The 17,675-nt window shown below is 38.6% G+C and overlaps 1 protein-coding gene across 2 annotated transcripts in view; it reads right to left on the bottom strand.

Annotated features, from left to right (window-relative positions):
* The window catches only part of Pi3K21B (phosphatidylinositol 3-kinase regulatory subunit alpha), a 919,547-nt gene that overhangs the window by 763,688 nt on the left and 138,184 nt on the right, over nucleotides 1–17,675 (bottom strand). For both annotated transcript variants that reach the window (XM_067141251.2, XM_068226250.1), the window contains one exon: nucleotides 13,370–13,456. In XM_067141251.2, the coding sequence (XP_066997352.2) occupies nucleotides 13,370–13,456 (87 nt within the window). The remainder of the gene's footprint in view (nucleotides 1–13,369; nucleotides 13,457–17,675) is intronic.

The following is a 17,675-nucleotide window of genomic DNA, read 5'->3' as shown; positions in this document are numbered from 1 at the left end:
TTTATAATTTGGATTACTCAACTACTGTATTTTCATTCAACAAGACAAACCTTTCAAGAGCTTGAAAGAGCAAATCTTTACTACAGGAGACGACAAGCTGGTACTCTTAGATGTTCACTGCAGGAGCTGCAAAGTTTGCAACAGAGAGTCAACCTCAGGTAGGATGAAACATGGGCTGCCAGAGGGGTGCGCGGGGCTGATCGAGGGGTGCTTTTAGGCTACGAGAGGGGTGCGCGGGGAGAGATAAAGATAGGCGTGGCTTCTTACACATTGCTTAAATGGAGGTTTATCAACCTGGCTCCTCCTACCACGGCCGACTTGATGCGTCGCTCTAGCTAGCTCCTTGCAGCGCAGCGAGGGATCCAGTCCGCCGTGCTCCTACGTAACCAACTACCAGGGCCACTCAGGGTGCATGCGCGTGGTGCATGCACTGTGCACGGTGCAAAAGACGACTTGGCTTGGTTGACCAGAGTGCAGACCCCCCACTCCTCGATTTGGAGCAATAGCGCTGTCTCTCTCTTTCCTCACGCCTGTCTCGCTCGCTCCGCCTGTCTCCCTCTCCCCCACTTGCGCCGTAGCGCTCCAAATCCGGGCTGAGTTGAGCCGAGTATAGCCGAGTAGAGCCGAGCACAGCCGAGTAGCCCAGAGACGAAGCGTTGATCCGAGCCATACCGAGCGGCACCGAGCGGCACCGATGCACAGTGCACGGAGCTCTTGCGCCTCGCTCTGCACGCGTGAGACTTTGGGCGTTTGAGAGGCCCTGAACTACTGTACTAGCAAAGTCGCTAGAGACCGTTGGCGCTCAATGCGAGAGTCTGTTATATAACAGGGATGTCACCTAGCGACATTGGATGGAAGTTCATTTGCTGCATATATAATTAATGGCTTTAAATTTGAAAATAAAAACCGCCATTTCTTTCAGTATAGTCGCGAACTTCGTTATGTGCGTACAAGCTACGTAGCTTATTGATTTCACTGTGTAAACATTCGTGTCAGAGTGTGTTTTTATTATTGTGCGTTTTTATCAGTTAGTGGTATTTTGCCAGATCATGAATTCGGTGCAGTCTTTAATGTCTGGGCCGTTTCCACAACGGACTGCCGAAGAAAAATCCGAGGTGAAACGAATCGGTAGGCCCACGCGACGTTTAATTTCGAAACCAGATACAATACCAGAATTAGGCTACCTCAAAGTGTTTCATTTCAATATGGTAAAAATGATAGTTCTTAAATGAAAAAAAAAAAAAAATTACTGGGTTGTAGTAATATTCCTGAAAATAGAAATGTAAAATGTTTGTTTTATTTTTAATAATAAAAAGTATTGTTGATGTACCTGGATTTGAAAATTAGCCTGTAATCATATTATATCAATGGTAACAATTGTGCACCACTGAACTTTTAAACCACCAGCCGCCACTGGTGCAAAGTGGAAGAACTTTAAATTATAAGTTTTGTATTTCTAGGTTTTTGTAACTGACTGATGTTCATTTATTTTTGGGTTAGCAATATTTCCTTTTCCTTTCTGCCATTTTTGAATCTGGCCAATGAAAATTTTCAACCTATCACAGGCTTCTTGTTCGATTTTGAGTGTTACTTTTGAACTAAACCAATAAAATTGAGAGGGTGTGGCTAGTTTAGTCTTGAATGATCTTGAACCTTCCCTGAGGGTTTATAAACTGTGGCTCTTCACATATCTTGGCCAATTGATCGACGTCTATCTGAGTGTGTGTGTTAAGCAGGAGGTGGGCGGCCTCTTTCATCAGCAGCCAGAACATCTACAAGGTAATGGCCACATAACTTTAATCTTTCTTGCTACCTCTGCAGTTTAATCCAAGGGAAAGGTCCGAATCGTTAACTATGTAACCTACTTTTCTAAAATGTAAACCATCTTTCGGCTAACGTAAAAACTTCGTAAACCCTTTAATTGTAAATCGGGGATAGAGAGTGAATTACCCTCTCGAGCTCCCCTTCGTCTTGGTATGAGGTGACTACGATTTATAACTGTTTTTCATTCTGTAATGTGGTAAAGTAATTTCTATACGAATCACCTCAGTAGTTTGGGAATAGCCCCCCGTTTTCATTGGCCTAGAGCCCTGTAGGTTTTAATTTGTCATTATCTTGGAGCGCTGTGTACGCCTCCATTCCTTTTGTGTTTGGGCCAGTTATTTAACCTGTTCTGTTTTCATGAAGGCCCCGTAGGTTGGGTATTAAATACTCCTGCATAAAGTTATTTTCAAATTGTAAGTTGTGCCTTGAGAAACCAGTGATTGTAAATTGATGTTGCCTCGGGTAGGCTTGGAAAACTGAAAGCCTGTTAGCTCTTTTTCAAATTTTCGTAACTGTAAAGAGTGCCTCTAAAAGGCCAGATATTGTATTTAGGGAGCAAGTGCTCTGTGAATTAGGGGATTTCTGCCCTTGAATAAATTTGTGCTCTTTTGTAAATTTGAGCTGGGAGCTCAAGAATTGTAAAGCGAGAGGCTTGAAGCCCAGGACCTGTAGGATTCACTAATTTTGTATTTTCCTTGACTTGCCTCAAGATTGTCATTGTACCTGATATATTATAGTGTTCACTCAGTGAAAGATTTAAGTTTGAAGTTCTAAATGAAAAATATAACCTTTTACAATTTTAATTCAATTCTTGATATTGTAGATAGACCCATTCACCCTGGCACCTTCTTTAACCTCTTTCTGCTCCATGGGTAACCCCGTAACAGTACTAATAACACATACACACTTTTTCCCTGTCTTTCCACTTAGATATACCTATGTCACCAGTCATGACATAATCACTTTCACCCATTTTTAGATCCTTATCAGAAAAGAGTTTGTGTGAAGGAAATTGCCTTCTTGTTTGCCTAATTGTAGCACATGCAAACAACTTCCTCTGCAGGAAGTTCTTTACTATGATAATGTTAAAAAAATTATCAACAAATAAGCAGTAACCAAGTTCCTCAAAACCTTGGGCTAGTTTTGTCACTTCTCTTTCTCCTAAAGAGGTTTCCCCCTGACGTTTGTTCTCTTCCTTTATATAAGGACAAGCCCAAGCAGTAGCCCGTAACTGCACATGCAATCACCCATATTTTGAAGCCTCGTTTTATGGGCTTCATTGGCATGTACTGTTTCAAAGTGCTTCACCCCTTGAATTTTACCATCGATTCATCTACGGATAAATATCGAGATGGATGAAATAGCTTTTTGAAGTTAGTGTTCATAAGGTCAATGAAAGGTTTGAACTTGTGGGTTCTACAGTTTGGTTCCCCTTTTTTTGGTCTTGCAGCGTTGTCGTTCAGATGAATAAATCTTAATATTTTTAGGAACCTTTTGACTGGCTATTCGGCTGTTGTCGCATGCTTGGAAGGCTATTGAACCCCATAATAATTAAAATTCCTAAGAAAGCCTGTAATTCTTCTACTGTCAGATTGAGGGTTGAGTTCTTCTGTGTGGCATATAAGTTTGATTGTTGAACTATGTGTTGCAAGAAAGCAAGCTCAAGTACCTGCATAAAAATGTGTTTCGGACGACCTACATTGATTTGTGGCTGGTGAGAAATACCAAATGGCTGTGAAAAGTTACTGCTTGAAAAATGTTAGGGATATGCCCATTCTTATCCCACACAAGAGCATTACTATCACTGGTTGATTGTTCCACCTCATCCTCTTCATAATTCTCATTCTGTTCATTTTCCACTAAGTGACTTTCAACGTTTAGAGTTTCCCCGCCATCTATTTCATCTTGATTGTTTTCCTCCCCCTGGTCTTCTGTACCACTTCATCGGAATAAGATGTAACATTTGACGCTGTTGAATTGTTGGCTGGATTATAATCCTCTGCATCAGAATCTCCTCCAGCATCCAAATTTTCTGCCATTTCATCGGTAACGAGATGAAATATTTCATTTTCTGTTAACTTCCCTTTTGTACCAATTCCTGCAATAAATTGAAAAAGATATGACTTACAAACTGTACGTCCGTTCACTCCTTGGCAAGATTCAGTCACAATATAACCTCACTTTTCGTTGCGTGTGTACACTCTTCACATTATAACATCTTAGCTGCAAACATCCTGCAGGAAAGTACTTTACCACTCAAATCAAAGGTATTCAATGTACTCATATCAAATGAGAAATATCAAACAAAACAAACACTCAGTGCAACAATGCCGAACAAATATATGGCACGAAACACAATTTTCCAAGTATGATAGCAACCGCATACTGTCTCTATTTACCTGCATTCATTGGTAACAAATCTCTAGGTAGTTATGCAGCTAATAAGTTTATAATGTCTACAGTAATTATAAAGTAACTTACTTTAGCATGAGTTCAATGTAAATGGAGTAAAATGTATTTTAACATCCAATGCCGGCAATGCACAATTTTCCCGCGAACTAACGCTCTCGGGTACACATGTTTACCAAATTTTAAACAGATGAATGTCGCAGATGCGTACTCGCGGGAATTGCGATAATTAATGAGGAAAGCAACTTCAGACCACTAAGTTTCTCATAAACACTGTAATCACGCATGTTTCAAGCATGATATGAGCCATAAAAGCAAGCAGTACATATATGTACCAGTAACCTATAAAGGGTTAACGAACACAAATCCCACCTCGAAAACACACGGCGACCCCCCACCACAAGCAAAGTCAGTATCCAACATCCCGCCCACAGTTCCTTCCCCTACGCCCCCTACTCGCCATCCACATGTTACACCAGTGCTTAATGCTCCGCCCAGAGTTCCTTCCCCTACGCCTCCTACTCGCCTTCCACCACACCCACCCCATGCATATAACGCAAGAAGCAGAAACACAATAACAAATAGTCTCAGTGCTGCAAAAAATACAGCGAGGCACTAAAGCGTGAATAAAGGGGTAAGTGAAATTCCAACCACAAGAATTTCTCATTACAACTACAAACAACACACTCATAATATTCTTTTGTTACACATTCATCCACAAATGTTGCAGTAAAACATCAGCAACTAAGTAATATTTATTGGTGTCCCTTTTAACCACGCTTCAATAACAAACAGATCAGTGTTACAATAGGCTGACTCAAACCAGGTGAAGAACAGGGAGGACTACTAATATGATGATTCCAAAAGACCACAAAACTTCAAAGCACAATCTTTTAATAATGTAGTGATTTCTCAACTAAACTGAAAGTACAACAAAGGAGAAAAACATCGCAAGTTTAATCCTCTAACATCATTAATTTCAAATAGGACATTTAAACTTACAACAATAACTTAGTAACATATAGTGTTAGTAAAAACGAGATTTTTAGCCAAATCTTACAGATGTTTAGAACATTACAATGACTTGGACATCAGTAAATTTTTATCAATGTCTAGTCCATCACAGCCATGTTTTAATTTGTTCATTCTTTTTAATTATTGTTAACTAGTGGTAATATTTTATTGGTGTAAAATAATTTTAATGATCGAATTGTTTATATGAAAGTTCAATGTAAAGACTAAAGCTTCAGACATTTGTTCAAATGTAGCTGAAGATGCTCGATATAATGAGCGAAACATATCCCTATTAGTGTTGTATTGTAATAAAATGTCCTAGAGACAAAACGAACACTCAGTGCAACAATGCCGAACAAATATATGGCACGAAACACAATTTTCCAAGTATGATAGCAACCGCATACTGTCTCTATTTATCTGCATTCATTGGTAACAAATCTCTAGGTAGTTATGCAGCTAATAAGTTTATAATGTCTACAGTAATTCAAATTTTTATCAATGTCTAGTCCATCACAGCCATGTTTTAATTTGTTCATTCTTTTTAATTATTGTGAACTAGTGGTAATATTTTATTGGTGTAAAATAATTTTAATGATCGAATTGTTTATATGAAAGTTCAATGTAAAGACTAAAGCTTCAGACATTTGTTCAAATGTAGGAGAAACATCGCAAGTTTAATCCTCTAACATCATTAATTTCAAATAGGACATTTAAACTTACTTAAACTTTAGCTGATACTTGAAACGCCTCAAAGGAGCTCCATGAGGTCTTGTGCCGGAATACAGTTCACCATACAGAAGTTCACGAGGAAGCCTGGTTTCACTCATGCGATGGACGTGCCCTATCCATCTGAGACGTAGGCAATGATGGTAACCTCAATGCTTATAGCGTGTGCTTTTTTAAGAACTTGAAGGATGGTGACCTGGTCCCATTTGATGTTCAAGATGGATCTAAGTTTTTGCAGATGGAAGCGCTCTAGCTTTTTGATATCCTGACAGTAGAGGGTCCATGTTTCACAACCGTAAAGCAGTGTTGATACGACAACGGCATGGTAAACCATATCTTGGTATGCATTGTAAGGTCCTTATTTATGAAGACACAAGGGATAAACGTCCAAATACTGAATGGTTTGATGACAACAATAACAGAGATTTTGTGTGTCATCAATGCTAAACGAGAAGCCCATCTATACCTTCTTCAAGATCAATCTTCAGATGCAAAGAAAGCGCACTTTCTCAAACTCAAACGTAAATGTCAGGGGCAAATAAGAGAATAAAGAACTGGTAGCAGCAGAAAGCTCAGGAACTGCAAAGTATGTCTGATGCCCAAGACCTGCATAACTTCTACACAGGAATAAAGGAGTTATATGGCCCAACTCGCTCCTCCTCCGGGACACTGAAAGCTTCTGATAATGCTACCACTATTACTGATAGTCAAGAAATCCTAGAACATTGGAATGAACATTTCTCCACTCTTCTCAATCGTAGTTCAAATGCTGCTGAAAACTTTCTCAATGATGTGCCTCTACACCCCCAACAACCATGGATGGCTCATCCACCAACATTCAAGGAATTCAATGCTGCTCTCAGTAAACTGAAACCTGGCAAGGCTTCTGGCCCAGGTAACATACCTCTAAAACTGATTCAAAGTGGAGGCCTAATTCTAAAGACCAGACTTCATACTCTTATCTTAATAATATGGGAAACATGCAGAGTACCGGGTGACCTTAAAAATGCCACTATCGTTACTTTTTCGAAAAAGATTATCGTAATGATTGTGGCAACTATCGCAGTATATCATTGCTATCTACATACATAATCATTATAGACTGTTATGCCTTTCAGCGTTCAGTCTGCAAGCCTCTGAATTTACTAAACGTCGCCACAATCCTCGATTTGTAGCGTTGTATCTATAGCGGGTAAAATTCTCACTAGAATTTTGATCAATCACCTACAGATTATTTCCGAGAGGATCCTACCCGAGTCGCAGTGTGGTTTTTGAACGTCCAGAGGCAAGGCAAATCCAGAAAAAATGCAGAGAGCATCAGACTCCTTTATACCTTCAGTTCTATGATCTGGAAAAGGCTTTCAACTCAGTCCCGAGACCAGCTATGTGGACAGTACTGAAACACTTTGGCTGTCCACAGCATTTTGTAGATCTAGTCAAGGCTCTTCACAATAACACGTCTGGGCAAGTTGTTCATCAAAATATTATGTCTGATCCATCGAGCTGAAATATTTCTTCACCATCAGTGAAAAAATTAGGAAAATAATGAATATAAAATAAGTTATGACAGAATAAGTTCTATGCAATGAAGATTTTGCATTTGGTGTAACTTTCCATTATATTACCATTTTTACACTAAATTATTATTTTTTTTACATTTTTTTGTTAACAGCATCAAATGTGCCTTGAAATTCTGTACATAACACGATACTCATCCATTTTAACCAATAACATTCTGATTTACGGATATTTGGCAAACCTGCTGCATTAGAGTAGGACAGTACTACCTGCAAAACATGGGAGAAGGAAAGAGACGGAATTATCCCATTACTGCTGTACTGCATTTTAAGGTTCGAACGCTCTATAGACTTCACTCCCGAAAGCTCACTAAGATTTCCTCCGTTACGGAATTACAGTATGCAAATGACGCTGCCGCACCTGCTCTCACACTTGAGGAGCAGCAACAGTCAGTCAGTTGTTTTAAGAGTGTTTGCGATCATTTTGGTCTCTCCATTAATGTTCAGAAAACCAAACTACTCTCACAGCCTGCAACTAGATCAAATCTCCCACCTTTCAATATCTCCATTGCAGATACTCCACTAGAGCAGGTCGACCACTTTTTATATCTAGGAAGTATTTGATTATTTAATAAGTAACTATACTTACTGTGAAAAGTAGAAAACAGAGGACTATTTAAATTATCTAAAGCAACAACAATAACTTTCGTCATAAAATATGGAAGTATTTAAAACAATTTTATTTGTCTCACATCATAACCATGAGTCATAATGAAAGGAATATACAAACAATTTTTTTGTAAATTTAATGCGTTAATACTACCAAATACACTATAGACAATACTGGACACTTCTTTTTCCTGTACTAAACTGAGACACATGTTGACAGTGGCGCACCTAGTGGCCAGGCCTCATAAAACAGGTGGCAAAATTGAAACTATGAAAGTTGCACGTAAATACTGATAGAAATAATGAAACTCAATAATGATGTTTTTGTTTTATGTATTGTTGTTTTCTTATATCCTTCATCAAATAATGTATTAACACACTATTCTTTGTCAATGAAGGCACCTCTAACAATCTATCTACATATATATAAAATAGCACGTCCTGACTGAGCCATCATTGCCGAGCTGAATATTCCAATGCAACTGTTTGCATATCCATGATCATCTTTATTTTAATGTTTCTTCCCTGACTCCTGTTTTTTCTTTTTCTTTTCATTTCTTCAAGTAGCATGTTATTAAAACATTACATTCTTTATCAGTAAACACATCTGCACAATTTTCATAACGTGAGAGAGTATCACACCACAATTTACAGAATTCTTTAGTCATAACTTCACACTGAGTCTACTCTCAGAAATATTGCAAATAAACAAATGATTAATTATGTTATACATTGTATGTGCAGATTCATTGTAAAAAAAAAAAAAAAAAAAAAAAAAAAAAAAAAAAAAAAAAAAGCAGTATTTTCATACAGCTTCAGGGCAACATGCACAGGATTCAATTTATCACTCTTTCTGGGTCCTTGGCTGAATGGTGAGCGTAGTCGCACATAAGCACATAGCAAAAGGAAGCCAACATAAGAAGTTGGGCAGGGTTGACTGGACCCACTGCTTTTCTGCTACTTACTAATATGAAAAACTCTTGAAGAATATTTTTCTGGAGCTTAGGTAAAGCTGCTGTGAACTCATACTTAGTCTCCTGCCAGAACATTAAGTTTGGAGCTAAGCCTATAGAAAATATTAAACTTCAGAGGCAGCTGATTGGTCATCAATATATACCGGGTTATGGTGTCACTCATCAGCATTTGCCAGAGACAAGGATGAAACAAAGATTAGATGGAAGACAACACTTCTTTGACCAGTAGGCAAAGAACAAGTATAAGGAAAGTCAAAGAAATTCACTGTGAAACAACTTTCTTTTGTGAAAATTCTTCAAATAATCCAGCATTACCCCCTGGAGTTTGTTTCAAATGGTTTCACATATTGAAAGACTTACAACTCAGCAGGTCTTAAGCAAACGTTGGATAAATAATTTTCTTATATTATTTTATGAGCTTTTTACAATAAATCAGTAAAAACATCTTTATGCCACAAAATGCATATTATGAGTGGGATGAAAATAAAATGTCTCAACAATGACTGAAAGGGTTAGTTGGCCAAACAGTAGCATGTACTACGGAACTCCCACCCCAAGCGTCTCGCATTAATCTCCAATTAAACCACACCTACTGATAAAAATAACATTGCTATTTGCTCTATGTCCCACTAACTACCTTTTTAGGGTTTTCGGAGATGCCGAGGTGCCAGAATTTAGTCCCGTCGGAGTTCTTGTATGTGCCCGTAAATCTACCGAGATGAGGCTGACGTATCAGAGCACCTTCAAATACCACCAGACTGAGCCAGGATCGAACCTGCCAAGTTGGGGTCAGAAGGCCAGTGCCTCAACTGTCTGAGCCACTCAGCCTGGCCTTACCTGTAACAAACAGGTATATGCACCTAACAAATACCGGTAGTCGGCAAGGTTCTGCAATTGATGATATAGATGTTGATTCCCATAGGGAACCTCAAATATTTGTCCCGAATGAGTAAATTTATAATACCAATATAGTTGGTCCATTATTGGACATTATAAATTTTCCAGCTAACTCATTCCTGGTTGCCAGCGTTTCACCCCAATGTGCTAAATTGGGCTCATCAGTTGGTAAATAGCATACCCACCAAGACGTATGGCTAGTGCATACCACGGAAGCCACTACGTAGCCTACTTGGAGCCACCAGCAGTGCCAATGCACTATGAGAGACTTTGCCTGGCCAACAGATGATATAGATGTTGATTCCCATAGGGAACCTCAAATATTTGTCCCTAATGAGTAAATGTATAATACCAATGCAAATGGTCTGTTATTGGACATTATAAATGAGGCAAGCATCAATTTTTGAAAATGGGACAAAGTCTCTCATAGTGCATTGGCACTGCCGGTGGCTCCAAGTAGCCTACACAGTGGCTTCTGCGGTATGCACTAGCCATGCTTCTTTGTGGGTGTGCTATTTACCAACTGATGAGCCCAATTTAGCACACTGGGGTGAAACGCTGGCAACCAGGAATGAGTTAGCTGGAAAATTTATAATGTCCAATAACGGACCAACTATATTGGTATTATTAAGGTTCTGCAAGGAAATTAAGCACATTCATGACCTCTCTATTTGCTGCTAGCACTGTGATCACTTCTATTTACTCATCTCATACCTTGAAATCACTAAATTCTAAATGTAATCACAGTCCTTACAGATAATTATATTAGTCTTATGGATAACTTTCCTTTGTTCTTATATCACAGGACTTCTCTATCTAAACAAATTACATACACACATTCATTTCCTTTTTTTATTTTATTTTTTTTTATTTTATGTACCATCATCCAGTGTCTAAAGTAGTTAGTTAATTTTGAATAAGGCAGCCATCCTTTTAGTAACTTTACAACACAATGATCAGTATACTCTTTCAGGAATGTATCATCAAATATACAAAAAGGAAATTACATATTTAAAACATTTTATTTAGCTTCTACCCATATACAAACATTTTTGTGCATGTAAGTCCTGATTAACTTTACAAGCACAGTCCTTGAAATAATAGGTTACCAGGCATTTTCTTTCAATGTGATAACAGGTAACAGAACAGCCAGGGTAGTGAAAAAAATAGGATGACGATGATGATGATGATGATGATACTTGTTGTTTAAAGGGACCTAACATCTAGGGTCATCAGCCTCTAATGGTACAAGAAGAGACAAAATGTAACGAGAATTAAAATTCCAAAATTCTTCCACTGACCAGAATTCAAAACATGATGATGAAGAATGAATGAATAAATAGGATCTAACTCACAATATTGAAAGTTAATATTCCCAAAATCCATCCACTAAGTAGAATTATAAAAGACGATGACGAACGATTATGAACTGAAAATGGATCAAACCTGCCATAACGTAATTTAAAACAATAGTATAAACTGAACAAGGGACTGCTTCCAAAGCAAAATCTTAAATCGATGATGCTTGTTGTCTAAAGGGGTCCCAAATCCTGGTCACCAGCCCCTCATAATGGTACTAATCGCAGATAAAGTAGAACGATTGTGTTCCTCACATAGTGGTACTAATCACAGGCAACGACCAGACCTGTGGTGTTCCTCATACAGTGGTACTGGACCCAGGCAACGTAAACTCATGGTGTTCCGCATATAGTGGTACTAATCATGGATACTGTAAACCCGTGGTGATCCACCCACAATGATACTAATCACAGACGCATGGTGTTCCTCGCGTGATTGTACTAATTTTACGTAATCTCATGGTTCCAAGGACAACATCCCTTGGTCGCCCCTTTTAGTCGTCCTTTACGATACGGGGACAACGTGAGTGCATTCTTCGTCTGTGTCCCCCACCAACAGGGGTTATAAGAATAGGAAATGAAACTTTGAGGTAGTGAAAAATTTGAAGTATTTGGGTAGCATGATTCTACAGGATGGAAATTTGGATGAAGAAATTAATTTAAGAACTAAGCAAACTACAGTAATTTTTTTTTTTTTTTTTGCTAGGGGCTTTACGTCGCACTGACACAGATAGGTCTTATGGCGACGATGGGATAGGAAAAGCCTAGGAGTTGGAAGGAAGCGGCCGTGGCCTTAATTAAGGTACAGCCCCAGCATTTGCCTGGTGTGAAAATGGGAAACCACGGAAAACCATTTTCAGGGCTGCCGATAGTGGGATTCGAACCTACTATCTCCCGGATGCAAGCTCACAGCCGCGCGCCTCTACGCGCACGGCCAACTCGCCCGGTAAACTACAGTAAGAAATAAAGTATACATGAATATCTTGCACAATGCTATGAAAGTATTTTGTAAACCATGTAAATAATATCTTGTCTTAAGATAGGTCTAGGGAACATTTTATATGTACATGGAGGCTCGCCCCTTTTTTTCTTCTAGATCCTCCATATTTCTACACAGAATTGTGGTACATAAATAATACTAACAGTGTGTGAGAGACATTGTATGGAGTAAGGATGTGCCAATGAAGTGCAAGAAGGTTTAAACTCATCCCATTTTAGATCTATATTAACTAATGCTTCAGGAGCATGGACCTTGCCTAAGTAAAACAAAACAAAAGATCAAAGCAGCCAAAATGAGGGTTTTGAGGAGCATACAGGAAAGACAAGACAAGATAGTATATGAAATGAAGAAATAAGGAGAAGAGTGGGAGTTCAAGACGAGATTGACATAGAAAAGGTGAAATGGTCTGAACACATGATGATTCCAAACTTCCAAAGTAAACATTCATGGATACAGTAACTGCAAAGGACTCTAGGGGACAGACTAGAATGAGAATGAAGAGCTCTGTATTGAACCTAGGAGTCTATAGCAATATACTGCTAGAAGAGGAGGTGAAAAGAATTGAGCAAAGTGAAGGGCTTAGGTACACTACACTACCCGGAGATAATCTGGGAAAGAGAATTCATGATGATGAAAAGAGACTGGTAACAGACAATGACTAAGCCAGAAACTTAGTATATCCAGTTGGCGAATAGTGCCTCCCCTCAACTAAGCCGAGGGATTACTGTACGAAGTTTCCTCATAATACAATGGTCATATTAATACTGTTCCTCCACCAGTCAAAAAGTACTACTGTTTCATAGGTTTGACCAAAGTGTTAACAGGTGATCTGTGATTAGAATATGCAGTCCTAAACCATGATCACGTTTAAATTTATGAATGAATACTATAAAAGGCATCTATTTGAAATTGTTTAAAAAAGGAAAGTACAAAAAAAGTCAGGACTATTATCTGTATAAATGAGATAATAAATCTTACCAGCCTGCACTGGCTGAAAATCACCTCCAGGTACTGCTAGGTGTCGGAATCCCTCTTCATTTGGGCTCAACTGTTTCACGTATGTACCTGCAGAAAAAACAACATCATATTATGAAATAGAATTCTACAACCACTTTCAACATTAAACAAAGATGTAACTTTAACCACATTTACACAAATTCAATCTAGTGAGTACAGTAATGTGACAGATAAGTTTTAAACATTTTGTTGTTCAAAGTATCAAATACATAAAAAATGAAAATTGTATTAAATAAGGACAAATAATTGCAGAAGACTACCAAGGGCAGTGATAATATTAACCCAATTATTAACTGGTTTGATAGAAGGCATTTTTGGTTTAGGGAAGGTTATTCCAGCAAGGTTCAACTTGCAAGATTTTAGATCAGGTCAAATGGACTGCTCTGCTATTGAACCATCCAAGGCTTTTGATATGATAGATCATGGAAGACTACTGACAAAAATGAGGGCTACTGAATTAGGCAAAAGGATGGTTGAATTGTTTTCTACATTTCTAGGAAATAGAACACAGAGAATTAGAATAGATAAAGCTTTATCTGATCCTGTAACAACAGGGGAGTCCTGCAGGGCAGCATTATTGGGCCTTTACATTTTCTTATGTATACAAATGATATGAGATAAGAACTGGATGACAGATAAGGCTTTTACATATGTTGTTTTATGGAGTAGAGCAGTAAATAAGTTCTAGGTTCGCGACTGCAAAAGGCATTGACAATGACGCAAGATGGACAGCAACCATCATGTTCCTCACATAGTGGTACCAATCACAGGCAACACCACTGTGGTGTTCCTCATATAGTGGTACTGCACCCAGGCAATGTAAACCCATGGTGTTCTGCAAATAGTGGTACTAATCATGGATACTGTCAACTGTGTTGATGACGTTAAACGGGATGAAAACTCCGGTTGTAAATTTCACCAAAAGGAAAAGTCCTCTGTATTTACTGCATTGATGGGGTGAAAGAAGGCTATCTCAGGGGGATCACTGTAAGTACTTAGGTGTTAATATAGGTCAGTCAATCTTCTTCATTGGGGTAATCACATTAACGAGATTGGAAATGAAGATTACAGATATGTTCATATGGTTATGAGAGTATTTCAGGGTTGTAGTGAAGGATATAAGGAGCAGGCATATGTACTAGTCTCTGGGAAGACCCCAACAAGAGTATGGTTCCAGTGTATGGGACCAACACCAAGATTATTTGATACAAAAGTGGAAAAGATCCAAAGAAAAGCAGCACAATTTTTTCTGCACGATTTCTGATGAAAGAGTATTGTGTTGTTATAATGTTGCAAACATTGGACTAGGAAGACTTGGGAGTAAGAAGATGAGCTGCTTGACTACGCAGAATGTTCTGAGCTGTCAGTGGAGAAATGGCCTGAAATCAATTAGTAGACAAATAAGCTTGAGTGGAGCTTTTAAATTTAGAAAAGATCATAATACAAAGATAAAGTTGGAATTCAAGTGGACAAACTGAGGCAAATTTTCATTTATAAGAAGAGCATTTAGGGAATGGAATAATTTATCAAATGTTAAAAAAATAAAAAAATGCAAAGTTCTTTGAAATCATTCAAGAAAAGGCGACAGTCCTAAATGTAGATCAATGATTGACTTACTGATAGACGATCACATCACCGGGTGAGTTGGCCGTGCGGTTAGGGGCGCGCAGCTGTGAGCTTGCATCCGGCAGATAGTGGGTTTGAACCAGGGTCAGCAGCCCTGAAGATGATTTTCTGTGGTTTCCCATTTTCACACCACGCAAATGCTGGGGCTGTACCTTTGGTAAGGCCTCATACCCTTCCTTCCCACTCCTAGCCCTTTACTGTCCCAACATTGCCATAGGACCTGTCTGTGTCGGTGCGACATGACGCAAATTATAAAAAAAAAAAGACTATCAGATCATGCCCAAAACTAAGCGCTCAAGAGCTAAGTTGCAAGAATTCATGCATGAGTTTGGAGATAAACATTTTAGTAAGGATGCATCTTACTTTTCTGTAAACTGTGTGGAAAGTTAATAACTCTGTAATGTCTAACAACAGTTTGACTCAAAATATTGTGTCACAGAAGTGGCAACAGCTCTCGTTTGAGAAAATTTTTATCATCGGCCACTACAAGGAAAACCTCCAATTCCAACACGGACCTGTGCGAAATGATGATATCTGGTGATATACCTCTGAAAAAACTTAGCTATCAGAGCTTCAGCAATTTTCTACCAGCACATTTGTATGACACCAGCACTTCACAAATAAGTGGCTACCTGTTATAAACATGTTTTAAATAGGATAAGATTCTGCGATGCTGATAAGATCTGGGCTTCGACGAATGAAACCACGGACTCTGAAGGAAGGTACGTAGCATGATGATGATGATGATGATGATGATGTTTTAAGAACTGAAGAAAATGTTATCCTTTTTGTGAATGGTTGGAGAAGACAAATCACTCAACAATTGCTGTTTTATTTGACAACACTATGAACCTTTTGTGGCCTGAGGGAGTGAAGTGAGAAAACGTCTTTCTGGTGACCAATGCAGCTCCCTACATCGTGAAAGAAAGCAAAGGTCTTCTTTACCCTAAAATGGTACATTTAACATGCCTTGCACATGCATTGCAGAAGAAACTCAAAGAAGTTATCCTGAAGCAAAGCAAAGCCATCTTCGTATACAACATGAAGGCCCTTGGAGGCGTGGAAGGTAAAGGCTTCTACTATCCGTAACCTGGGTACTTGATGGGGTAAAGTGGTTAGCTCTACGCCCGGCCACCTCTGCCCCCAGGAAATAACCAGGTACTCATTTTTTGTGTAGGCTGAGTGAACCTCAGGGACTATATGCACTCTAGAAGTGGAAATCTCTTTTCTAAAATTTTTAGATTCCATGATGGGGAATCGAACCCATGTCCTTCCGGAAGAACCAAGCAAGTCTTTACCGCCTCGGCCAGGCAGCCCCTCAGGTTATCCTGATGTGGATAAATTCAAAAAGTTACTGTAAATCTCAACAATGAAACAGGTTGAGATAAAAAGGAACTTCTGTTGAACTGCTGCCTCAGCAATAAACTGAAGATTGAACAAGAACATTTTTTTTATTGAGGTTCATCAGATTTAAGAAGGAAAAGTAACAACGACCCAGCGTTCAGAATCCAAGAGATCGAACAGTCATAGAATAAAATATTCAGAAAGGAAATGGATTGTAGATTCCCGTCTGTCTAAAGTCTTTTCTGTCAGTAACAAGGATCACATTGGACAGGCTGAAGGGTTTGAGGAAATTCCTGCAGATCGGTCAAAGTGTCCTACGTCAAGAAAAGAGAGGTGGTTCATGAATCAGACAGACAATGCTATCACACAGAGCATTGTATATCACATCAAAATATTAAAACTGTTGAGTCACATTATTCAAGAGGGAAAACTCCACGTTCCTTCTAAATGAATGCAAGAAAAATGTATGGTATGTGGAAAAGAGAAGAAACCGACTCCGGACTACAGTGTTCATACATGACATATTATCGTATATTCGCGAGTAAGTTTAATATTGGATTTGGTTCTCCCAAATCTGATATATGTTCATGTTGTGTAACAAAGAAGATGGTAATTAAAACAACTAATGACGAAAATTAAAAGCACAAACTCAAAACAGAACATAGGCTACACAGTTTGCTTGCAAAGAAGTTTTCCAAAAACTGAAATTGGACGGGTAAGTTGTTCTGGACATGTAAACCCTTACCTAAACTTAATGTGGACGAGGTGTACTATGACCGCCAGATACGGTTGTATAACCCAGCAATTATGATTCATGATGGGTTGCTCGAGAAGAACAACATTTATTTTTACACATAGACTGAAAAGGATCTCCCAAAGGGATCGAATGAAGTGGTATCTTGCTTGAAGTTATTAGAAGAGAAAATTCAACCCGGACAGTACACTACTTTCAGATTATTTGCTGATTTGTATGCCGGACAAAATAAACATAAGACAATGTTGGCATTCTTATTATCTTACATTCAAGGAGGGCCTATGTTTGATGTGACTGAATTTGTATTTCCCATAAGAGGGCATTCATACTTACCTGAGGATAGAGTCCTTGGGCACAAAGAAAAGTAGTATAGGAACTATGAAAATATGGTAAGTCCAGCAGATTATTACAGGATTCTAAAAAAATTAGGACAGGTGAAGAAATATGGAAAGGATTGGGTCTGCACAAGGTTTTCAAGAAATGTTCCAATAATTTTAAATCGTTACTGCCAATAAAACTTTCACAGGTTCGTCTTTTGCAATT

This window comes from Anabrus simplex, chromosome 2, assembly GCF_040414725.1.
Source record: "Anabrus simplex isolate iqAnaSimp1 chromosome 2, ASM4041472v1, whole genome shotgun sequence".
Lineage (NCBI taxonomy): Eukaryota > Metazoa > Arthropoda > Insecta > Orthoptera > Tettigoniidae > Anabrus > Anabrus simplex.
This window is presented reverse-complemented; position numbering and strand designations above follow the sequence as displayed.